This window comes from Bos mutus, chromosome 3 (genome assembly GCF_027580195.1).
Source record: "Bos mutus isolate GX-2022 chromosome 3, NWIPB_WYAK_1.1, whole genome shotgun sequence".
NCBI classification, from domain to species: domain Eukaryota; kingdom Metazoa; phylum Chordata; class Mammalia; order Artiodactyla; family Bovidae; genus Bos; species Bos mutus.
Window position 1 is genome coordinate 19846898 of NC_091619.1, and position 25250 is coordinate 19872147.

Sequence of the window (25250 nt, forward strand, 5' to 3'; positions counted from 1 at the left end):
TGTATATTGTCACCCTATTTATTTAACTTATATTCAGAGTACATCATGAGAAATGCTGGACTGGAAGAAGCACAAGCTGGAATCAAGACTGCCAGGAGAAATATCAATAACCTCAGATATGCAGATGACACCACCCTTATGGCAGAAAGTGAAGAGGAACTCAAAAGCCTCTTGATGAAAGTGAAAGTGGAGAGTGAAAAAGTTGGCTTAAAGCTCAACATTCAGAAAACGAAGATCATGGCATTGGGTCCCATCACTTCATGGGAAATAGATGGGGAAACAGTGGAAACAGTGTCAGACTTTATTTTTCTGGGCTCCAAAATCACTGCAGATGGTGACTGCAGCCATGAAATTAAAAGAGGCTTACTCCTTGGAAGGAAAGTTATGACCAACCTAGATAGCATATTCAAAAGCAGAGACATTACTTTGCCAACAAAGATCCGTCTAGTCAAGGCTATGGTTTTTCCAGTGGTCATGTATGGATGTGAGAGTTGGACTGTGAAGAAGGCTGAGTGCCGAAGAATTGATGCTTTTGAACTGTGGTGTTGGAGAAGACTCTTGAGAGTCCCTTGGACTGCAAGGAGATCCAACCAGTCCATTCTGAAGGAGATCAGCCCTGGGATTTCTTTGGAAGGAATGATGCTAAAGCTGAAACTCCAGTACTTTGGCCACCTCATGTGAAGAGTTGACTCAGTGGAAAAGACTCTGATGCTGGGAGGGATTGGGGGCAGGAGGAGAAGGGGACGACAGAGGATGAGATGGCTGGTTGGCACCACTGACATGATGGATGTGAGTCTGAGTGAATTCCGGGAGTTGGTGATGGACAGGGAGGCCTGGGGTGCTGCGATTCATGGGGTTGCAAAGAGTCGGACACGACTGAGCAATTGAACTGAACTGAACTGAAGAGACAGAATGCCTGAGTTCAAATTCTAACTCTATTACTGATTAGTGTGTTATCTTGCCTGAGTGACTTCACCTAGCCAAATTTTGGTTTTCTCAACTATAAAAGATAATAATTTTTCTAACCTTATGGAGGTGTTATAAGAATTAAATAGTAAATGATTAGTAAGTGTTAATTATTACTATTACCATCAGGGAGGTAGGATAGTGTGATATTGAGACCAAACTGTGGAGTCAAACCGTCTGGATTTGTTTCCCAAGTAAGCTTTGTGACCTTGCATAAGTTACTTTACCTGAATTTCATTTCTTCAGCTATAAAATGAAATAAAAATAGCACTTCCATCATTAAATAGTAATTTATTAGATCAATAAATGTTTGCCATTGTTGCTTTTATAAACAGGTATTTCCCTTAACAGAAAGAATCCAAAAGCAAAGTGTGGTTGTTTAAAAAGGTTAGACCATAATTAACAAAAATTTTGTATTGAAAACAAGAGAGATTCCTCACTTTTGTGTATACTAGATTTCTGAACAGTTGACTTCAATTCCAGTTATCACACTTTAATGGCAACACTAACCTAAAGTGGAGGTTACCTTCTCATATTTTCTCATAGATCTATTTGCAAACCTCTTTTTTTGTACATACCACTTTTATGATTGCTTCTTGGCTCTCTCCCACGAGCCCCCCACAAACTATGTGCTTTTTGAGGGAAAAGATTCTTTCGATGAGTACCCCTAGTATTCAGCAATATCTGCCCTACTGGAGACAATCAGTAACCATTCCCTGAATGAATGAATGAGTGTGTGAACTTCTGTTTTGTGCATACTCTATGCAGGTTGGACCAAGAGCATTATATGAAAACTAACCGCATCTTTCTACCCCAAAAAACTTTATTCTCAATAAGACAGGCCCAAGAATAGAACATGCTGCCTTGTGTTGCAGTGAGTTCTTCATCACTAACCGTGTTCAAGTAAGGCCTGAATGCCCATCTAACCAAGGCACTAGATGAAAACCTGGATTAGAGGGCGGCAACATAAAAGTGCTTTCTAAGAGTTTGAACTATAAGGTTAGTTTTAAACTGCTTTAATTCCATTTCTTCAGGACACTGGGAGAGATTCCCAGCCTATACCAAATGAACTTTTGTCCCTATCTTGATCAGATCAGATCAGTTGCTCAGTCGTGTCCGACTCTTTGCAACCCCATGAATCGCAGCACGCCAGGCCTCCCTGTCCATTACCAACTCCCGGAATTCACTCAGACTCACGTCCATCAAGTTAGTGATGCCATACAGCCATCTCATCCTCTGTCGTCCCCTTCTCCTCCTGCCCCCAATCCCTCCCAGCATCAGAGTCTTTTCCACTGAGTCAACTCTTCGCATGAGGTGGCCAAAGTACTGGAGTTTCAGCTTTAGCATCATTCCTTCCAAAGAAATCCCAGGGCTGATCTCCTTCAGAATGGACTGGTTGGATCTCCTTGCAGTCCAAGGGACTCTCAAGAGTCTTCTCCAACACCACAGTTCAAAAGCATCAATTCTTCGGCGCTCAGCCTTCTTCACAGTCCAACTCTCACATCCATACATGACCACTGGAAAAACCATAGCCTTGACTAGACGGACCTTTGTTGGCAAAGTAATGTCTCTGCTTTTGAATATGCTATCTAGGTTGGTCATAACTTTCCTTCCATGGAGTAAGCCTCTTTTAATTTCATGGCTGCAGTCACCATCTGCAGTGATTTTGGAGCCCAGAAAAATAAAGTCTGACACTGTTTCCACTGTTTCCCCATCTATTTCCCATGAAGTGATGGGACCCAATGCTATGATCTTCGTTTTCTGAATGTTGAGCTTTAAGCCAACTTTTTCACTCTCCACTTTCACTTTCATCAAGAAGCTTTTGAGTTCCTCTTCACTTTCTGCCATAAGGGTGGTGTCATCTGCATATCTGAGGTTATTGATATTTCTCCTGGCAGTCTTGATTCCAGCTTGTGCTTCTTCCAGTCCAGCGTTTCTCATGATGTACTCTGAATATAAGTTAAATAAACAGGGTGACAATATACAGCCTTGACGTACTCCTTTTCCTATTTGGAACCAGTCTGTTGTTCCATGTCCAGTTAGCAACAGTTAGCTGTTGCTTCCTGACCTGCATACAAATTTCTCAAGAGGCAGATCAGGTATTCCCATCTCTTGAATAATTTTCCACAGTTTATTGTGATCCACACAGTCAAAGGCTTTGGCATAGTCAATAAACCAGAAATAGATGTTTTTCTGGAACACTCTTGCTTTTTCCATGATCCAGCGGATGTTGGCAATTTGATCTCTGGTTCCTCTGCCTTTTCTAAAACCAGCTTGAACCTCAGGAAGTTTACGGTTCACATATTGCTGAAGCCTGGCTTGGAGAATTTTGAGCCTTACTTGACTAGGGCGTGAGATGAGTGCAATTGTGCGGTAGTTTGAGCCTTCTTTGGCATTGCCTTTCTTTGGGTTTGGAATGAAAACGGACCTTTTACAGTCCTGTGGCCACTGCTGAGTTTTCCAAATTTGCTGGCATATTGAGTGCAGCACTTTCACAGCATCATCTTTCAGGATTTGGAATAGCTCAACTGGAATTCTATCAGATAATCACAGTTAAATTAGCAAGATTCCTCTGATAAGGGAATGGTAAGGGAGAATTAAGGATTGTGGAATTAGTTTAGGCAAGTCATATTTCAGATAAATCACTGAGGTCCAAAAAGGCAGGAGTTGGGGGCGGGGGGCGGGGGATGAAAAGAAGGCAGCTACTTTTCAGTCACTAGCCTGCAGGGATCAGCTCAGGCACTTCAAACACAAAAGAGGTTGTAAAGAGGCCCCCTCTTTGGGAACTTCAGTCAAACCAACAGTGTGAATGAATGCAAATAAGGAGAAGGCCCTCGTGCAAACCCCTCCTGGGCAAACATTTCACAAAGGGGTACAAACTGCGCTTTTCACCTCAGCGCCTAGCGCTGACTCAGTTCCCACTCCCAGCTAGACGTCTTCACTCCCCTACCTCTGTCACGCACCCCGCACCAGCCCTCGGACCCGGCCGCCTCAGCATGAACATCCTTCGCCCGGACGTCCGCTCCAAACTGCGTCTTCCCGCCCTACAGGACACAACCCGTACGCTGACCAGCCGGCCCGCTCCCGCGGAAACTCAGCTTCCTTATCACCGGAAGTCAGACAACGGCAGCGACTTACTAACACCTCCCCGGGTCGCGGTGCGCCGCGTCGGAGTGTCAAGGAGCACGCTCCCAGCCCAGGCGCCATTCTATTTTAGGGCACAATGAAGCCAAAGCGCGAGCACTTCCGTTGTTGGCAAAAATATTTAAAGGCACTACCTTGCTTTCTCTGTCCACTGAGCTATCCTACTCAAAACAACACTGGGAGTTTAAGGTTCAGTGGTTTAAGTTGACAGTCCTCGCTGCAAGACACCTGGAATATGCAACCAAGGAAATAGAGAATTCATAAAATTTAAGAAAGCGAAATCCTGGGTTACAAATAGTGCAGTTTCCTGAATAAAGAGAAGGTAGTCTTGAATTCAATCCATAGTAATTATCCATATCTGTATAACACTCTCCTTACAAAATGCTTTCACTTACGTTATCAAAGGTGATTTTTTTTTTATCTTTACAATAAATTCTATAGGACAATGGCTATTATACCTTCCTGTTTATACAGGACACATTTTAGGCTCAGCTGGGTAGGTGATTTTTACAAAGATACACAGCTATCAGATGGAATCAGGTATCCTGACTCTAGCTTCTAATGCATTAATCCGGTGTCCAGGAAGGTGCTTGAAGCATAGTTGAAGGCCAATAAATTCAATACATGTGTTTTGAATGGATGAATAACTCCTAGAACGATGTTCTTTTCTCTTTCCTAGAAGGACAGAAGGTCAAAACTAGAAAAGTACATTCAACACTCTCACTTTACAGGTGAACCACCAACATTTATATATTTAAGTAATTTATTTGACTTGATTCTGTCTGTAAACAGAATCTGCAAAATAAAAGAATCCACAGCTCAAAATGGTGACGTTGATGTAATCATGGAGATAACCGCAAGCAGTGTGACTCTAATGTGAATCACACTAACTCTTGCATTCCAAAGATGTCTCTAGAAGCTTGGCTTTTCATTTGTGTCCTGCTTTTTGAAACTACACAATACACAGACCTGTTGGTTTGCTATCTCTTTCTCATCTAAGCTGTTCTAAGCATCTGAAGCTTTTAGAAGAGAAATAGCCAACACTGATTAATTATTGGCAACTTTCATTAGTCTTTAAAAAGAAAAAAGCTTCAATTTACACATCACAGAATCCATCCTACTTATTGTTGTTCTTCAGTTGCTAAGTCATTTGACTCTTTGCGACCCCATGAACTGCAGCATGCCAGGCTTCTCTGTCCTTCACTATCTTCCTGAGTTTGCTCTAACTCATGTCCATTGAGTCAGTGATGCCATCAACTATCTCATCCTCAGCATCAGGGTCTTTTCCATTGAGTCAGCTCTTGCCTGAGTGTCCCGCGTTGCAGGCAGATTCTTTACCGTCTGAGCCACCAAAGAGGTTTTATTTATACAATTCAATTATTTTCAGTAAACTTTCAGAGTTGTGCAGCCGTCACCAGGTTTGGTCTTCAATCAGAGCTTCTGAAGTTTAAGAAAGTTTCCATAATGATCTTTAGTGGTCTAAGAAACGCATAAAAATAATGGTAATTGATATTGAAAAGCAGATAATATATAATTTTATTTTTTCAAAATCCTACCTCCCTGTCGCCCAGAACATTCTGCTGCTATATTAAGCCTAGGGAATCGGAATCACAAGATCTAAAGAATCTCATACAACTTCTCCTTAGTCAGGCCTCGGGAGTTTTCGCTTTACAGACCCACAAGCCCATCAGTGGGCGGGGTCTCATTCTCTTGAAAATTTGGCAGCGGGAGGGGTCCCCTCCCACGGATCTTCCGGAAAGGGGCGGGGCTTGCCTTCCGGAACTTTTCGGACAGAGGCGGAGTCTTCTGCCGAGGGCCGTTCGGAGGAAGGCGGGGCCTACCTCGCATCAGGACCAGTCTGGCTGCACCTGCATCCTTAGCTCAGAGCATCCCTGGAGCATCTTAAGAGGCGACCGCAGCTGTCAACCAGGGACCAGACCGTCGCAGGAGGCATCCACCAGATACCTTCCCCCTCCCCTGACCTAGCGCTCTGCAGCGGCGGCCTCCGGTACTTACCGGAGGTCCCAGACTTGTCTGACCGACCATTGCAAAAGCATTTATAGCAATAGCCTCTGATTACGACATGGCTGAGATCACCAACATCCGACCTAGCTTTGGTAAGTAAAAATCTGGCAAACTAAGCCTGGGGTAGGTTAAACCGTTGCCAAGCCAAGGGAGCTCAGCGGCTGGGCAGAACATGAGGCCCAGATCAAGGCCTTCAAGTGCCAGCCCCTCTAGAATCGGGCCTGTGGTGGTGGGTAGAATCGGGCCTACGGTGGTGGTATCGCCGGCAGTGGACAGCGTCCGAACCTGAGCTCTGGGCTGCAGGGGCCGAGAAGGCCAGAGTCACAGCAAGGGTGGGGACGTCCAGGATGCGAAAACCTTGTATGGTGCACTGTGAGTACCGCTGGAGGTGAGAAACCGAGAGCCTGCCAAGGACGTGAACCCCTCCTTCGAGGGGTGGAGAGGCGAGGTAGGCCGAGCCCTCCCCCTTGGGGCACGCAGGGCGGTGCCCCTTCCTCCCCCTCCCACTCCTCAGGGCTGCGGGGGAGGGAGGTGGCAAGGGGGATGGGGCATCAAGATGGCAGCTTGGAGACTGTGGGCTGGGTGGCAGGCAGCCAGGGGAGGCGGCGGCCTCTGGGGAAAGAGGGGTGCGGGGGTGGGGAGCAAAAAGGAAGCCACTCCTGAGGCCGGTCAGCTGGATGCTGGGGCCGGGAGGAAACGTGAGCCCTGCCATGTCTATTCTGCATCGTAATGGTGGGGTCCGTCCGATGCTACCAAATGGCGCTTGGCGCTGCTGGGCTGGGGGATGACGTGATGTCTATTTCTGGGCCTCCTGGCAGCGCCTAGGCTCTTCTTCTCAGGCCTTTGTTCCCTGTTTCCCTGGGCCGGCTTTTCAAAAAGGGGGACTCGCGCGCTGGTGCTGGCGGGGGCCCGATCCGGCCCAGAGGGGGAGGGGCGCAAAAGGCCGAGCCCGGGGGAGGCCGCTTTGTGTACCAGAGAAAGCATTACGTCATCTCGGAGCGGCTGGTCCCAGACCCAACCCTACAGGCTCCAAGATCAGTTACACTCCCTGGAGCAGAGAGTGAGGTGGAAAATAGGGAAGCAGATGGAAAAGAAAAGCTCGAGATGCAAGTTTTTCCTCTGGGGGATTCCTGTAAAATGTGCTGAGATAGCAAACTTCCTGTGCTGTTTTCCTGCCCCCCAAAGAAAAATGAATTGCCCTGCTTCTGCCTCAGTCCTATCCCAGTTTGGATGGGAGAAGCAGGTGAGAGTTGCTGTCAGCCTAGGGTTCCTTCATTTCCCTTAAGAGATTCTATGTCTCAGACAATCCAGAAGGTTTGAGCATCCAGACTCCAGTGTTTAGGGTGGGGTCACAATCCAACTAGGAAATGGCTTTTCTCACTCCCTACTAGAAGGTTTATGGAAATTAACAAAACCCAGCCTGCTCTATCCCTTCAATGTCAGGAAGAATATCAGGTCAGAGAAAGTATACAGACAACAGATCACACCCATTTACTACTGGTTCACACTGATTCCCCAAGGATAAATCTTGATTATATTTTTCTTACACTTCATCTTCTACATTTTTATTATTTGAGTCCTAAATTTCCAAAATTGATGTCCCTTTTCTGATTACATGAGTACTCTGTGATTTTCTTCTAGTTCTCTCTTTTTCTTCTTATGCCTCCTTTCCATTATATTCTTTTCTCTAATTGCAGTTCCAGATTCCTTGGAAAGTTAGATGTTATAGAGCATAATATAGTGATGTCATCTAGAGGTAATATTAGTGAACAAAAGAAAAGAAATTATATCAACCTTTTACATACTAAAAGACTTATAAATACCCTCCAGTGTATTCATTTTATATATATATATATATATATATATATATATATATTTGCTAGATGAGGAAACTGAGGCTAAGGGAGATAAAGTCAAACTAGTTAGGTTAGTGTTAGGATTTAAACAAATTTCCCATTGATGGCAAAATTCATTCTTATTTCACTGTATCATGCTGGCCTACTTGACCAGGAAAGGCTATTTTTGCAAAGGAAATGTCAATAAGCATGTCTGGTCAGAAGCTGAGAGAGCTGAACAAACCTAGCTGTGTCTTATAGATCTTCAAATCCATATGGAAGGTCTCCACCGAGAACTCCCTGTAGAACTTCTGACTTTTTTCACATCTCATAGAGTACTTTATTTCAAACTCCATAGCCCTTGTGAGATACACCAAGCCAACACTCAATTATCTGTGACCTCGGAGGACAAAAGGAGCAAGCAGCATGGGTCACTGCAATTTACAGCTACTTGAAAACACTTACTTCAGCTTTTAGTTCTAACTTACTTTTCCCACTCAGCCTTTGACTAAAACTAGACAGAGAGTCCTGAGTTTCAACATTTCTGATTGTTCTAGTTTGCTGCCATGGGTGTGGGGGAGAGACATAGCGATTAACAAATACTAAAATGAAGAAGAACGTAGAGCGAAAGTGGGAAACGAGGTGGAAGCGTTGTGTTGCTGTTTCTCAGTCACTAAGTCATGTCCAATTCTTTGTGACCCTGTGGACTGTAGCATGCCAGGCTTCCTCATCCTTTGCTGTCTCCTGGAGTTTGCTCAGATTCATGTCCATTGAGTGGGTGATGCTATCTAACCATTCATCTTTTTCCTTCTCCACCCTCCTGAAAGATAAGCATCCTTCATCTTCTCTTTTACTGATCCACTGCTTTCTAGCAGTAAAAGTTGAGGCATAGTGAGCAGCAGTGGGATCTCTCAAGATCACACAGTAAATTTATGGTAGAACCAAAAGGATCACTCAGATGTCTCTCAACCTGACCTTTAGGCTCCCTTTCAAATCATTCTCAAAAATATACTTGTCCTGGTAGTTTCTTGCTTTTCTCTTCTTGCAGAGATAATATTCAGTGTTACGAATCAGTAGCAAACAGTTTTCAGGAAAATCTCTCATAGGTGAATGGAGAGCCGATTTTTCAGATTGTGCCCATTCTGATTTACAATTGAACCCAATCAATTGTTCAAGCAAGTATTTACTGAGCTTCTGTTTGATGCAAGAGACTCGGGGATTCAAAGGTAAACAGGCTATAATTTCTGCCCGCTCTCAAGGAGCTTACAGCCAAGGCTGCTCCCATTATGTGAAACCTCTCCCTAACAGTTTTTATTTCACCTGATATTCTGAAAATAAATGCTATTATTATTCAGCATGGCCATGGACACAGTCACCTTGATATACTTTTTGTTAAATGGCATTACTCCTCATCTGTATTATTTCAAAATGTTACCACTTCTTTTCTTACCTGGTCCCAACATTCATGGAACTTTGAATGTTTGAGGCAGAAAGAATTTCAGAGATGTTGATTCCAATCCTTGTTAAGGAAATTCCTTTTAGAATAATATATCTGACGAAGGTGATCCAGTCTCTGAAAGTCTTCAGAGATTCACTGCCTCCGGAAGCAATCTGGGCCATTGAGAGGCAGTTCTAACAATAATTCAGTTCTTTGAATTTATCTGTCTTCTTGTAGCCTGTATGCACTGGTATTAGACCTGCCCTCCGAAGTAAAATCAGATGAGACCTTCTTCCAGCAAAGTACCTTCAGTAATTAAAGAAAGTTGTTATTCCCAGACCCTTCAGCTTCAGCTTCTTCAGTTTCTCCTCATTTAATATGGTTTCTAGGTCCTCTTCTATCCTGCTTATCCATAATATAGACACATTCTGGTGTCAGATAGACCAGGGTTTAAATCTCATCACTGTCATTTGCTTCTTTGTGGTCTAGAGCAGATTTGAGTCCCCAGCTTCCTCACTTGTAAAATTGGGCTATTAATGGTACCTATTCAGTGAGTTATTTGAGTCAAATTGAGGAAGCTCTAACACAGTGTCTGGCACGGGTATCATACTGGCACACAAAAAACAGCAATTTTTATTCTTGTCAGAAATAGATAGAGCACTTCATGTGTGTCATGACCAGAGCAGATGAAATTATACTGCCCCTCTATGATTTAGACATCACACTGATAGTATAAGTCAGCCTAGGTATACTCCAAGCTTGTGATCACTTAAACTACTAAGTTAGTTTTACTCAGATTTTATCAAGTAAGGTCTCCTATTTCCTATCAATAGGTTTTGAAGGCTAAATAGAATTTTACATTTATCCCTGTTATATGTAGTCATATTGACCTCATCCTCTTTCTCCAATCTGTGGCAACTGGGTTTTTAAAAATTTTTTATTGATGTATCATTGATTTATAATGTTGTATTAGTTTCTTATGTACAGCAATAATTTAATTATATATGTGTGTATATATATATTTTCATTATGGTTTATTACAGGATAATGAATATAGTTTCCTGTAGTATACAGTAGAACCTTGCTGTTTATCTATTTTTTAAATAGTAGTTTGTTATCTGTTAATCCCAAGCTCCTAAAGTGGAAGCTGTTTTGAATTCACTAACTCATTTGTTCACTGAACACTTACTATGTGCCACATGGTTCTAGGACCTGGGAATGTAGCAGTGAACAAAACAGCCAGTCACTGGTCTTATTAAATTACCTAGTAAGAGAAGACTGACAAATAAATATATACCAGAGGTAATAAGTGCTACAAAGAGAAATCAATCAGAGTAGTGGGGATACTATCTTCCTTGGAACAGACAGGAAATGTTTTCTGATGAGGTTTGAACAAAAGCCTGCAGTGAATGAGGCAGCAGGCCAGGCCTATGCCTGATAGAAGGATCTTCTAGGAAAAATCTAGAATATGCAAGAATCACATTTATTTCCTTAGTTCCCCCTGCCCTACTTGAGACTTACCCTAATGTGTAGTATGGATAACTATAGGCCTTATCTAGATCTTTAAGGCCTAAACCCAATTTAGCTTCAGTGCATTTAAGGGAAAAGAAATCCCAAAACCAAATTATCTAAGTCAGGGGCCCAATTTGTGCAGGAAAAGACAAGACTAGAGAAGGGAAGAGAAAAAAAAACCTGTTTCTCTTTAGTTATTTGTTTACCTAACAAATATTAAGTACCTGCTGGGTGTTTTTAGTGCTGGGGATATAGACAGGAACTAAACAAACAAAAGGCTCCCCTGGTGGGCTCAAAAGGTAAAGAATCTGCCTGCAATTCAGAAGACTGGGTTCAATCCCAGAAGATTGGGAAGATGCCTTGGAGAAGGGCAGGGGAACCCACTCCGGTATTCTTGCCTGGAGAATTCCATGGACAGAGAAGCCTGGCGGGTTATAGTCAGCGGGGTCACAAAGTGTTGGACGTGGCTGAGTGACTGAGCATAGCACACAAACAGACAAGATCCCTGTCCTTAGGAAACTTACATTCTAGTGAAGATAGACAATAACTAATACAATTATATGTGAGTGTTTGTATATGTGTGCATGCGTGTGTGTGTGTTTATGAAAGAGAGAACTCATGTCATGTCATATGGAGAAAATTAAGCAGGGCCAGAAGTGTAGGTCTCAAGGGTGGAAAAGGTTACATTTTTAAATAGGTTGGTCAGGAAAGACTTTACTAAGAAGGTGACAAGGTCTGACATGTTCCATGGTCCCTATTTCTTCCTATTTAAAATACTTGTGTTTTATTTTTAAATATTTGTATTTTACATTAAAATACAAGTATTTCAAATGCCTGGGAGCTGAAATTTGAAACATATTTCAAAAGGACTTAGGCCCACAGTTCTACTTCTTACCACTCACCTACTTTTATCACCCTTGGGCACCCTACCAAACCCATCCAAAGTCAATTCCACATCCTTCCACCCTACCTATCAGTCAGCCCACACAAACCCACTGTGGCAAACCCTGTGCTGCATGCTGTGGAATATCCTCCCGAAACCAGACACAGCTCATGCCTTTGTGGAACAGTTGAGGTGAATGGCTCCTATGTAGAAGGGTGACCTATAACACTTACGGGGCCACTTTATGTGAAATACAAATCCATTGAGCAAACCAAGTCCGTAAGTGCAGAGGCAAGGCCGAGAAAAGAACAGGCAGTCAGGTGGGGCACTGCAGGGGAGGCTTTCTAGAGAAGGTAAGTATTTCATCCAGGTTGGTGGGAAGAAAGAGCCACAGATTGGTTGGAGGGATGGGTGAGGGCATCTCTAAGAGAGGGGAGACGTTCCTAAGCCTAGATGAGCAAGTTTTGCTTTGAAGAAGGCTGGGTTGCAGATTAGCTCGGCCCCAGCCGGAGGCCCTAAGCAGGGGTGCTCTGGCAGAGGCCGAGGTCCAGCCGCCTTGACACATCTCTGGTCTCCACTTTCAGATGTCTCACCAGTGGTCGCTGGCCTTATCGGGGCCTCTGTGCTGGTGGTGTGTGTCTCAGTGACCGTCTTTGTCTGGACATGCTGCCACCAGCAGGCAGAGAAGAAGCACAAGAACCCACCATACAAGTTCATACACATGCTCAAAGGCATCAGCATATATCCAGAAACCCTCAGCAACAAGAAGAAAATCATCAAAGTGCGGAGAGACAAAGATGGCCCCGGGAGGGAAGGTGGACGGGAACCTGTTGGTAGATGCAGCAGAGGCTGGCCTGCTGGGCCAAGACAAGAGTCCTAAGGGACCTAGCTCTGGATCTTGTGTAGACCAATTGCCCATCAAAGTGGACTATGGGGAAGAACTGAGGAGCCCCATTGCAAGCCTGACCCCGGGGGAAAGCAAAACTACTTCTCCATCATCTCCAGAGGAGGATGTCATGCTAGGATCCCTCACCTTCTCAGTGGACTATAACTTCCCGAAAAAAGCCCTGGTGGTGACAATCCAGGAGGCTCATGGGCTGCCCGTGATGGATGACCAGACCCAGGGCTCTGACCCCTACATCAAAATGACCATCCTTCCTGACAAACGGCATCGGGTGAAGACCAGGGTGCTGCGGAAGACCCTGGACCCTGTGTTTGATGAAACCTTCACCTTCTATGGCATCCCATACAGCCAGCTGCAAGACCTGGTCCTGCATTTCCTCGTCCTCAGCTTTGACCGCTTCTCCCGGGATGACGTCATTGGGGAGGTCATGGTGCCGCTGGCTGGGGTGGACCCTAGCACGGGCAAGGTACAGCTGACCAGGGACATCATCAAAAGGAACATCCAGGTGAGGAGGAAGAGTTGTTGGGGAGGAATGGTAGGTTGGGGGACAGAAGGGGATGAATGGCAGGGAGAAGTGGGATGGATGGCAAGGAGGGGCTGTAGAGAGGAAGCTCTTGGATGTCAAGACTGAACAGTGGTCAGAGTAAGACAGAGAGCCTGTCAGGTTAGGCCTCCTCCAAGAAGCAACTTCCTGAAGAGAAACGGGCAAATGCCTTCTGAAATTGCTCTTAGTGGTTGACATCCTGATGCTGCATCCAGCTTGCTTGGAGCAGGCTAGCCCTCCAGTCCTAGACCTCCTCATTTCAGGCATATGGGAGCCAATTTCTTCTCCAAAATGTGTGATCTTCCTCTTGTGAACTTATTCCTTACAACTGAGAAACTGTGGAAGTATCCAGTAATTTTCCCCTCGGCTTCCCTTTCCCAGCCCAAACCTAGAGATAAAAGTAGGCTTGCATCTGTGTGACTTTTAACAACCATTTTATAAATGCAACTTCATCAACTGCTTTGGCTTCCCAGGTATTGCTAGTGGTAAAAAACCCACCTGCCAGTGCAGGAGATGTAAGAGACACGGGTTCGATCCCTGGGTCTGGAAGAGCCCCTGGAGGAGGAAATGGCTACCCACTCCAGTATTCTTGCCTGGAAAATCCCATGGACAGAGGAGCCCGGTGGGTCCCAGGCCATGGACTCGCAAAGAGTCAGACATGACTGAAACAACTTAGCATTCATAGCATACAACTGCTTGACCTTTCAGGCCCCTCACACAGGCCAAAACCTTTGCCACAGGTACTTCTCTCTCCGTTCCTCCTCTCTGCCCTGTTTGCATTAAGAGGGGCATGAGAGCCCTCCATCCTGCCTTCTCTCCACTGAGCTAGCATTGGTTCTTGAATCCTTTCAGGGATGCAAGAATTGTGCTCCCAGCCACACTAGTTCATTTGTTTCATTCTCAACTGGGGAGGCAGTGCAGTTCTGTGGTTTGGCAGGAGGGCTCTTATCTGACTGCCTAGCTTCACCTTCCAGTTCACCACTTTCCAGGGGTATGATGTAAGTGAGTTACTTAACTCTTCTCAACTTCTATTTCCCCATCTGTAAAATGGAACTGATAATATTGCCTTCCTTATGGGTTACGAGAATCAAATGGAATAATATAGCTGGCATCTTATTGCCTTCATGTAGCTTTTACTTAGTGGAGGATAAAGACAAAAAAGAAATCTTGGCATTTATTGTATAGTGAGTGTGCTGTGAAAGAAGTTGTTGAAATTTTATACTTAAGAGTTTCATTCCTTTTTCAGGATTTAACATAAGGAATTGATAGCAAGGACTTTGGGGCTTCCCTGGTAGCTCAGCTGGTAAAGAATCTGCCTGCAATGCCGGGAGACCCCGGTACAATTTTGGGGTTGAGAAGTTCCCCTGGAGAAGGGATAGGCTACCCACTCTAGTATTCTTGGGCTTCCCTGATGGCTCAGATGGTAAAGAATCCACCTGCAATGCAGATGACCTGTGTTCAATCCCTGGGTTGGGAAGACCCTCTGGAGGAAGGCAGAGCAACCTACTCCAGTATTCTTGCCTGGAGAATCCTATGGACAAAGGAGCCTGGCAGGCTACAGTCCATGGAGTCACAAAGAGTCGGATACAACTGAGAGACTAAGCACAGCACAGCAAGGACTTTGAAGTCAGACCTGAGTTTGAATCTAAATTCTACCAGCTAAGTGACCTTGGGCAAGCTGCTTAAATTCTCTGAGTCTCTGTTTCTTATAAGGAATTAAAATGATGCATTTGCATAGTCCCTAGCCCATAGTAAACTCTCATGAATGTTAACCAGGATTATTATTATTAAAGTTTGATCCCTGGGAGAGATATGTGATTTGTAGATATTTACATTTTATTTTGATAAAGTAAAGGAAGACAAGGAAGGCTAGATCAGTGGAGAAGATGGTAGGAGGTTTGGAAAGGATATCAGGGTCACTAAAAACACCTGTACGTTTTCCAGAAAGAGCCCTGCCTGCAGGTACGTTACTTCTCTGTTACTGCCCTCTCCAGCTGCAAACCCATGCTGGACTCAGTGGGGAGGCAGAAGGCTCAGGAACGTACAAGAGGCTTCCAGGCCAGCAGGACTGAGTGGGCAGTGAGCTCCTGGGAAGCAGGTTTGGCCATTGCTGAAGGGCGCTGTGCTGCGCCAGGCTGGGGAGGGGAGGCAGGGAGCCCTTCCCCCGGGAGTGTGCTCTCACCGTCTCTGTCGCCTGCACCATCTCTGCCTGCTCCACTGCAGTCAGCTTAGTCATGCCACTGCCCAGAGAACCGCTGTTGCCATGTGGCACGCTCAGCTCACAAGGGCCAGGGGAAGTCTGAACACTTTAGAGAATATTAGAGGTGTTTGGTCAGGGCATGAACACTGGTCCATTGCCAGGATACAGTGAGACACAGCTGAGTCCAACACAGCAGGAATTCTCGCATCCTCTGAGCTTGGAGGCAGAAGTCCCGCAAAGAAGCTGCAGCAGTGACCAGTTTCATCTCCCTGCATCCTCTCCCTTCTCCCTCCATTTCTTTTCCTCCAGATTCTACCAGCCCGCCCCTGACTCCTGACTCCCCATTATAGCAGCTCCAGTACCCTACCCCCTGCCTTCATTCAGCTCTCCTCACTGGGCGGTTCTTTTCAGCACAGCCTTCTCTGGAGTACTAGCCTTGATAAAGCCACCAACTAGCTGGACTCCCCCAGACGGCTCATGCATTCTCAGCCCACGGCTGAGTGTGGAGGAGGGCTCTGTGCCAGGCTGCAGCTGGGAAGACACTGGCAAGAAAAGGGACTGATTTGGGCTGGGAACAAAACAAGCCTCAAATCCAGGACACTGGGCAGGGAGCATAGACAATGGCATTTGCTAAACTGCCAGGGGCTCTTGGCAAGAGCCAAGCTTCTTTCCACTTTATTAACTCCCTTCAGAAGGGATAAGCCAGGGTGGGATCCTGAGCAGCACACTCCCTGGATGAGGCCCCAGACAGGACACCCAGAGCCCTGCAGCCTCCCAGGCTTCCTAAGCCTGTTTTCCCCAGCCAGTGCCAGTGGGCAGGGCTATGTTTCATCCTGGGTCATGGCTGTCATCTCCCTAGTCATTTGTACCCCTGATTCCCTAGCAGTGCAGCCTCCAAATGTCCACCTTAAATCCTCCCTACTGTAGCCAATAGTCTGCTGTTTCTGGGTCTCCCCTTGGCTCATCAGCTAGAGCTGCTTTGGAAGAGTCCACACTGTAAGAGTCTTTCCTGATCTGGGTAGGGTATCCCTTTATAGTAATGGGATCAAAGTTTCCTGGGTGGAGACTGGTGAGAATTGCATTTCTCTAGACAGTCCCCAACCCCTAACTGCATTTCCTGACCTGTAGCAGAAAATTCAGCTCTTATCCTTTCCGCTCTTGCAGTGTAATCCAGTTGGAAGAAGCCAGGACTGGTCATGATTTCTGATTCTGTCCATTTCAGTGTCTAATTCTGGGTGTGCAGTTACTTTCTCTGGGCCTCAGTCTCCCTCTTGGCTGGATCATAAAGGCTAATGGGGTCACTTTGTGAGAGCACTCTCAGCTCTTGTGAATATACAGAAAGATACAAGAAGCATTAAAAATTAACACTTGACTATTAATAAAACAAGTTTACAGCATAAACTCCAAACACCCAAACTATCTGAGTTGGACTTTGGAACTGGATTTTTTTTCCCTTTAGTGGCAGCTTTTTTACCGCCTTAGTATTTTATTCAGAAAGAAATAAAAGTGAATTTACATTTCCATAATACACCCCTCACAAGGAGAAGGGAAGTGATTGAGAGAGGGCTGGGGTTAAAGAAGAGACAGTGGGAAAGAAGTGATTTACAGGGTGGATAATAGAGAGTTGTTAGACTCCTCCTAATTTCTTCATGTCATTGTTTCCCAAACCATTTCCTGTCTTTCTGCTGCCAGATTGGTGTTCATGACCTGGGACAGTGGTCATGGGAATGAGAGGATTCTTAAAATCTCAGATTTACAAGAGACCTTGGAGGTCATCCAGGCTAGTCAAAAGGGAGTGAAAAGAAAGAACAAGGAATGTCAATTTTCCATAAACAATAAAGAAATTTGCTATAGAAAAATAAAATAAAATCATACACACCAAAAAAGGAAGTTGCTGTGTATGTGTATTGGGGAGAAGACAAGGAGGGATGTGGTTGAATGTTGAGGGTTTTGTTTCTTTTGTTTTCTCATGACTGTGATTAATGTGGAGGTAGCACTGAGAACTTCTAGTCCCTATAAAGGTTTATTGAGGATGCCTGAGTCCTCCTCTTTGCAAAGATGCTCTGGCTAGAAAAAGTCATTCCGTAGGGGCTCTGCTAATTATAAGAAAGAGACTTATCCTTCACCTAAGTGTTTCCTTCAGTCTAACGTCTTCTTTCGGACCACTGCCCTTGTTCCTCTTTTCCACGGACTGAGAAAGGATCCTGTACTCTGAGAGCAAAGCTCCCGGCTCTGTCAGGCATGGATAAAACCCTTTCTCCCCCTTGTCCTTCTGCTCGCCCACCCCCCAACAGGGTCTTTACCTCACTAGGCGAAGGGGCTGGGAAACAGAGTGCGCTCCCAGCCCTTGACAAAGAGCCCTTGAGAAAGAGCCATTGACAGTGCCGCTCGCAATGGGAATTGGGTGGAAAGAGAAGGGGAGGCGGCAGGGGGGACTTGAAACTCTGGCCTTCAGTGCAGAATGGAATGGCATTCAGGTGGTGTTGTGGCGGCAGACTTGAGCATCACAAAGGGGCAGCTGAATGAGGACGGGCATTCTGCCCATGTAAAATGGCCAAAGGTGAGGGGGGAGGGTGGGTCAGATGGAGAACAGTTGCCAGAGGAGTGATTTTAGGGGAGGAAAGGATTGTGAAGGTGACCAGAAGTTGTCCACTTTCCCAAAGAACTAGGGAAGGCGCACGGGACTTTGATTAGGGTGATTATGCTATAATGGATGATTTAGGAAACAGTTTGTGTGGTTTTTTTTTAAACAGTTTTAAATAATCAGAAAACCTAAGTATCATCTTGTAATTGATGTTATTTTTACAAATAAAACTTTATTTTTTAAATCAAAATTTCCTTTTTACCCTCCCTAGCCTTCTTCTGTATATAAAGTTAGATTATATTTAAAGATTATATTTTTAATATTTAGATACCAATATTCAAGGTCCCAGATATAGATATCAAAACTAGTTAACATTTCATTATTCATGGAAATGGAGGGGAGCAGTGGCTCAAATAATCCAAAAGTTCTTTCTAGATAGATCAGCACTGTTCACTGGAACTCTTTCTGATGATGGAAATGTTCTATATCTGCATATATCCAACATGGTAGCCACTGGCCACGTGTGGACACTGAGCACTTGAAATAGGGCCAGTGTGACTGAGGAATTAACATTTTAATTTTACTTAATGTTAATGAATTAAAATTTAAATAGATACATGTAGCGACCAGCTACGGTATTGAGCAGTTCAGTTCTGAACATTTCGGAAGGTATTTTCTTTTTGCTGAGGGATTACCTTCCTGATGCCTTTGGGCTGTGACTGATAGTAAAAATGAGCGCACATTCTCAGACTAAGTTCTGACTTATGTCAAAGGAAGTGACCCAGAAGTATACTGGTTGGCAGGAGCAACCAGCCTGTGATTTTACACTGGCTCGGGGTGCGTCCTGTGGATACAGTCAAGAGCCGACTGTATGTTATGGGTAAGGAAAAGATGTAGGGCTTCATCTAGCAGAGAAAACCATGAAAATCATTTCTAAAGCTTGTTTTCTTTTGTACTTCAATTTCTAAAGCTAACGGCTGCGTTTAAAGTTTAGTCACGTTCAGTACCCTATGAAAGACATTTCCGTACGCTCCTCGTATGAAACATCACCTCAAGAAATTTTTTAAACCAAATGGAAATATTATCACAGTTCATTCCTTGAGGTGACGACTTATAATCAATCAAAGCATAAGCTATTAGGGTTTTCCCTTTGTTTTTCACTGATGAGCTAATCAAACCATTTACTGCTGTTCTTTCCTGCGCCAGACACACCTGGGCAGGCACTAGCCTGTGAGCTTCTGGAGGGTAGGGGTGCATCTTTTCAGCCCTAGCTGCTAGAAGATTGCCTGGCACTCTTAATGCACAGCAAGTCATTTTGGTGGGTATGTGGCATATGTAAGGCTGGTGGTGAGTTTGGTCTATTTTTGTTCAATCTAAGAATTCATCGAGTTGGTGACCTTCCTTTGGGGCTATGAAGAGTATAAGGAATAAAATTTGATAGAGGAGGAGTGATTTGGTCTCAAAATTTTTTGTCCCAAATTTAATTTATTATGTCCTAAGCTCCTCCTGTGCCGCCACATTTCGTTTTCTTTACCCCAGCCTCATCCCCACTTCCTAAGAGAGAAACACAAGAAACACTCCTTCCTCTCTTCCCTCTCCCCTGTATTTACATCCAGTTAGCCGCCCCCACCCAGAAAATCCTGACAGTTCTTTCTGAGACCTATCCCAGGTCCATCTCCTCTGCCACAGCCCTGGTTCCAGCCCTCACCCTCTCTTCCCTAGCCTGTGGGAGCAGCCTCTTCACCAGGTTTTCTGACTTTCATCTTTAGTTCTTTCTCCAGCTTTAACTAGAATAATATGATTATTAATATATTAACAACAGCAGTAACATCATGCTTACAGAAGTCGCTCCTATGCTTACAGACCTCCTCTCGCCTGGCTGCTGCTGCTGGCTCTGCTATTTGGTTAGCTTACTCCCCCTGCTCCCCATGCCCTTCACCCCCACCTAACCCACCTCTCCAGGTTCCTGGCCCATCCCTCCTGCCAGGACTCCAACATCAGGTACATTCACCTCTCCCCGTTCTCTGAACATAGCTTACCCTTTCAGCCCGAAGCCAGCCATTCGGCTGCCCTGCCACGCAGGATCTTCTCTCTGCCCATTGCCTCAGTGTCTGTTTCTCACCCTCCAGAAGCTCAGCCCTGATGTCAGCTGGCAAAACCTCCCCTGCATCTCCCAGCAGCACTGAAGCATTTATTTTGGTCTCACCGCGCAGCTTGTGGGATCTTAGTCCCCTGACCAGGGATTGAACCCAGGCCCTCAACAGTGACCTAACCACTGGACCACCAGGGAGTTCCGAGGCTTCTCACTCTCCTGACAAGTAAACATGTTTGTTTACGTCTCTGAATCTTCTACTCCATCCTTGGGAACAATGACTGATTCCTGTTAGCTCTGAATTCCCAGCACCTGGCATGTAATTAGTATCCAAATGTTATTTAAAATGTTCTTGGAGGACTAGAGTTTTTGTTTTGTTTTGTCTTGTTTCCAAGCTCAAAATAGAGCCTAGCATAACATTTCAAGGTGGGGAAACAAAGATGTGGGCAACCAGGGTGGCCGGAGAAGATGCTCAGAAGGTCATACCCTGGGGCAGGCAGAGCAGGTGTGGATATTCACCTTCTGAGATGGAGCCACAGGCTCCAGAAAGTTCAGGGACTTGCCCAGGGCTAGCTGGTGAGTAAATGACAAAGTTAAGACTCAAATGCGAGTTTCCTATCTCCCTTCAAAACTTTATCACAAGAACCAAATGAGAAAGCAGGAGAGAATGCGTGTCTCTGGTACACACTAATTTACTGGATCCTCTTACTAGTCCTGGGAAGTTGCTACTGTTTTCATATCCATTTTACAGAAGAGGAAGCAGAACTCCAGAGAGGTCAAGTAGGGCTGACCTTGTCCCAGCTCAGACAGATAAGCAGTAGAGTCAGGATCTGAATCCAGGCCAGTCTGACTGCAGAGTCTGTGCTGTGCTGCCTCTCCGTGCAAATGATTTTATTTACTATAAGATTTTTTATTTTATTTTATTTTGGGCCACGCCATGTGGCATGCGGTATCTTAGTTCCCTGACCAGGGATCAAACCCACGCCCCCTGCAGTGAATGTGTGGCGTCTTAACCACAGGGCCACCGGGAATCCCCTTGCTTACTGTCAGGACTGTGAGAAGAACATCTCCTTTGTCCTCGCCCCGCACTTTCTGTGCCGTGGCCTGCCCCCTCGACTGGGGTTCTCACCTGCTGTTTCTTCCCCACAGAAGTGCATTAGCAGAGGCGAGCTCCAGGTGTCTCTGTCATACCAGCCTGTGGCGCAGAGAATGACAGTGGTGGTCCTCAAAGCCAGACACCTGCCGAAGATGGACATCACCGGTCTCTCAGGTAGCAGCTATTTACTTCAACCTATCTCTGTCTGTCTGCCCTCCCTGCCCTGCTGCCCCTCGCCTGTGATCCAAGCACCTCCCCCCGCCCACCTTTCAGGACCCCTGCACCTCTCACCCTCCACCTGTTCCTCTCTGTCTACATTCTCTTCCTTTGGGTAAGCAAATGGTCTCTACCTTTGGCGAGGTATTCACAGTGGTATACATGCTAGCCTCTGTGCCCTTGCTCCAGGTGAGACTTCTCAGAAAGCCTGCAGCCTTTGGTAGTCCCTGTGCCCCCTTGAAAATGCTTCTTGGTGTCATGGAGTTTCTTTGGCCCTGACTCGAGGCGGTTTTTCTGTTCCTTGTCTGCCTGGTTTCCTTGACCCCTTGTCCAGGCAGGCAGATGTGTACAGAGTCAGTGTACACTTAGTGTGCAACCACCAAAGACCCCACGGGGTGAGAGAGGGGACATCAAGGAGATGGACAGCAGAAGCCCCTCCTCCCTGACATTGTATAGGAGAGGACTGTGTCATTGGCCTGTCTCCCTTTTTTCTTTGGGGGCCCCAGATCCTTATGTCAAGGTGAACGTCTACTACGGCAGAAAGCGCATTGCCAAGAAGAAAACCCACGTGAAGAAGTGCACTTTGAACCCAGTCTTCAACGAGTCTTTCATCTACGACATCCCCACCGACCTCCTGCCTGACATCAGCATCGAGTTCCTGGTCATCGATTTCGATCGCACCACCAAGAACGAGGTGGTGGGGAGGCTGATCCTGGGGGCGCACAGTGTCACAGCCAGCGGTGCCGAACACTGGAGAGAGGTGTGCGAGAGCCCCCGCAAGCCCGTGGCCAAGTGGCACAGTCTGAGCGAGTACTAATCCTCTTCTCCTTGCCTCTAACCCTGGGGCCAGGCCGGGCAGGGACGTGGCGGGGAGAGGACCGAGAGGAGCGGACTCAAAACCTCATCTTAGTTGTAGAAGAAAATTTCTTACACGACAAACACCACAGAGAACACCCCACATGACCACAGCCGCAGTTCAGTTCTTAGCAATGATGATTTTTCTCCTTTGCAAGGCACTAGGAAATCCTTTTTTTTTTTTCAAATGGGGAAAAAAAGAGAGGGAAAGACCTCTACAAGTCTATATATAACAATGTAACCTTATATTTGCATGTCTAATACAAACTGAAGAAATTAGCCTAACTGCCAATATCAAGGTACAGATTTTAATCCATGAAAATCGTGTTTTGTGCCGAATTGTATTTGCTGATTACCTGAAATTGGTCTCTTTTTATTGGGCTTCTCTGGAGAGTTATTCTCATCCCCCACCTCTGTGGAAGAATCTTTTTGCTCTTGTAAAACCTCATGTTTTCATCATCCCCATCTTTTTACCCTATTACCACTTACATTTCTGCTCTTTGAGCTTAAGAACCAGAGGTCTGCAGTAGGCGAATATACAAAGGTGGAATGGATAAGGCAGGGTTTGCAGGAGAAAGAGTATTTGAGAAATGAGGCGTGTTTGCTATCAGCGCTCCTGCTGGAAAGGGGTAAAAGACTCTCTTTGATTAATACGTCATCAATTACACGAAGGCATCAGACTTTTCGGTAGAATCTGGGTTTACAAAACTAGATGACTTCTCTAGAAAGAGCTTTGGGACTTCAAGTTCAGCTACAGGATAGTACCATTGACTATATCTTGCTGATCCCAAATGTAGTTATGAAGACAAGGAAAATGAGATGAGTGCCTCGCCCTTTGTAGCTGTGTTTGGAAGGATAGCCATTTTTTGGTGATGTGTTAGGAATCATCTGTGGTTTGAAGGGTTAGACTGGCCTTTGTTTTTCCAGAAATGCTGACCGCTGAGAAGCTTTAGAGTCTTCTCAAGTAGTTTACGTGAGGTTAGTTTTACTTCATAAGGAAAAGGACCTTGAGAAATTATTCTTTCTCCTCAAATTTTTCAATAATGGCCCTTAAAAATAACTAAATGAGTAAAACGAGCACATGACTAAATTAGTAATAAAGATGACTTGGATTTTTCAGAGCATCCTTTCCCTGTAAACAAAGTGCTTAGTTCTTAGGACTCCTGAATCTCAAGGTACAGTGAAGGCATGGGGAAACCACAGAGCTCAGTCCTCCACCTGCCAGTGGACAGCAGAGCTTGAGAGAGATTCAGCCTCCGTTTTAGAATTCATGTCTCCTTATCCCTAGTCCAGCCATGCCTCTAGAGTTGAGACTTTTCAGATGGCAGAGACTCCATGGATGATAAGTAAGCCCGGATAGGCAGTAGATATTTTTGCCAGCCTGAAGAGGAACTCAGATAAGCAGCAGCTTGAACCAAGGCCTGAAAAATTAGTAGAGACAGAAATTTCACATTCATACAAGAACATCACTATCTGACTTGCTTCTGAGAAGAGTTGAAAAGCTGAGTCTCTATGGAGAGAGTGGTGATGTTGCCTCTGCCGTTCCATAACTCTTGTGGATTTAAAACCAACCTGTTCCCTGACCCCCCCAACCCCATTCTTCTTTTTTTCTCTTTAACCTGGATTCTTGACAGTGCAGAGCAGTTCTGAGCAGGCACAGAGCCCACTCTCTGTTCTTGTCCCTGTCATCCCCCAACCCCCAGAATCTGACTCACAATCTCACCATCAGCTGGGTTCACATCACTGGTTTCTATCCAATACTCCATGGAATGTAAATACTGTATCATACGTAGACAAAAATAATTTTTGTTTTCTAAAAATGCATTTTGAGATAGTTTAATGTAAATCTGACAGGAGCATTCTGAAGCCCCATTAGGAAAAATTTTAAATGGTTCCTCTCCATCGCCTTAATGTCTAAAGATCAGAAACTGCTGAGCAACCCGCTTTTGTTTCCTTCCCAGAAACAATGCAAAGCAACAGGTGGAGAAAAGTGTGGTCTTTGCCCTGCTGTGTGTGCCTCTGAAGCTCCTCCTGACATAAGTCTGGGAAAACAGCCTCACCCAACTCCTCTCTTACCCATCTCCTTGTAACTTTATTCTTTGCATCTACTGAGCGGTGGGTGGAGGTGGCAGGAGAGGGACCCATAGTTCTGTAGCCTAGGAACTGCCTCGGTGTCTTTCTCAGAAAAAGGCAAAGAGGCAGACAGTCCCAGGTTCCTCCCTCCTACCTCAGGCCTGATCCGTCGTGCCCTTGACTCAGCCATCCCAAAGTTTCTTAGCTGACTTTGGCTTTCACATTTGTTCCTCCCAGAGCTAACTGATAAGGGTGGAGGAGGAATGCCTACTCCTAAGAGTCGGTGGAAAGACAAGAGAGTTACATTCTAGCTTTCACACAAGGCACTCATGATCAGGAATAGGTTAGGGAATGGTCACTTCTGATTTTCCAAGAGTCAGTCCTTCTCTGCTGATATCTTGATTCCTTGGGAAGGCAAGAGCTTTTCTTAATAACAAAAAGTCCCTTTATGAGTTAGTCCTTCCTTCAGTTCATCTCAGTGGAGCACAGCCAAGAGGTACACGTTTAGGAGCGGTGCTCGGGATATGAGAACAGACTGGTTCATGGGACAGGGGCGGCTTGCTCAGGAGAGGGAACGATGCAAGTCCTTTTTCTTGGGAAGCTTTTATTATGGCCACAATAGTGACATTGCCCTCACCGTGATCCTTCTCCGATGTGGTCGTCTTTCTTTACCTTGTGTCTTCTCTTGTAAAAATGAAACTCAAAAAATAAAATAAACGTGTCAAATTTTAAAAAAAGAAAAAAATCGAAAAAGCTAACATGAATTGTGTGAAACTGCATAATGCTGTAATGCTAACCTACAATATGTAATGCTACCTTGTATGTTGAATTTGTTAATGCACCACACAAGTGCGGAATAAAGACTGATTCACATTAAATAGGC

General features: G+C 45.2%; 2 protein-coding genes across 5 annotated transcripts in view; one reads left to right on the top strand and one right to left on the bottom strand.

Annotated features, from left to right (window-relative positions):
- Nucleotides 1-4173, bottom strand: part of LOC106701290 (GON-4-like protein) — a 38052-nt gene extending 33879 nt beyond the window's left edge. For 2 of the 4 annotated variants that reach the window (XM_070367332.1, XM_070367329.1), the window contains exon 1: nucleotides 3917-4098. The gene's annotated coding sequence lies outside the window, so the exon portion shown is untranslated. The other 2 variants (XM_070367331.1, XM_070367330.1) reach the window with 2 other exon arrangements.
- Nucleotides 4174-5921: 1748 nt separating this feature from the next.
- On the top strand, nucleotides 5922-25250 carry SYT11 (synaptotagmin 11). Its single transcript, XM_070367333.1, is given in 5 exon segments — nucleotides 5922-6227; nucleotides 12388-12625; nucleotides 12627-13212; nucleotides 21277-21400; nucleotides 21946-25250. Coding segments are annotated over 5 exon segments (1293 nt in total). The 5' UTR covers nucleotides 5922-6193; the 3' UTR covers nucleotides 22257-25250.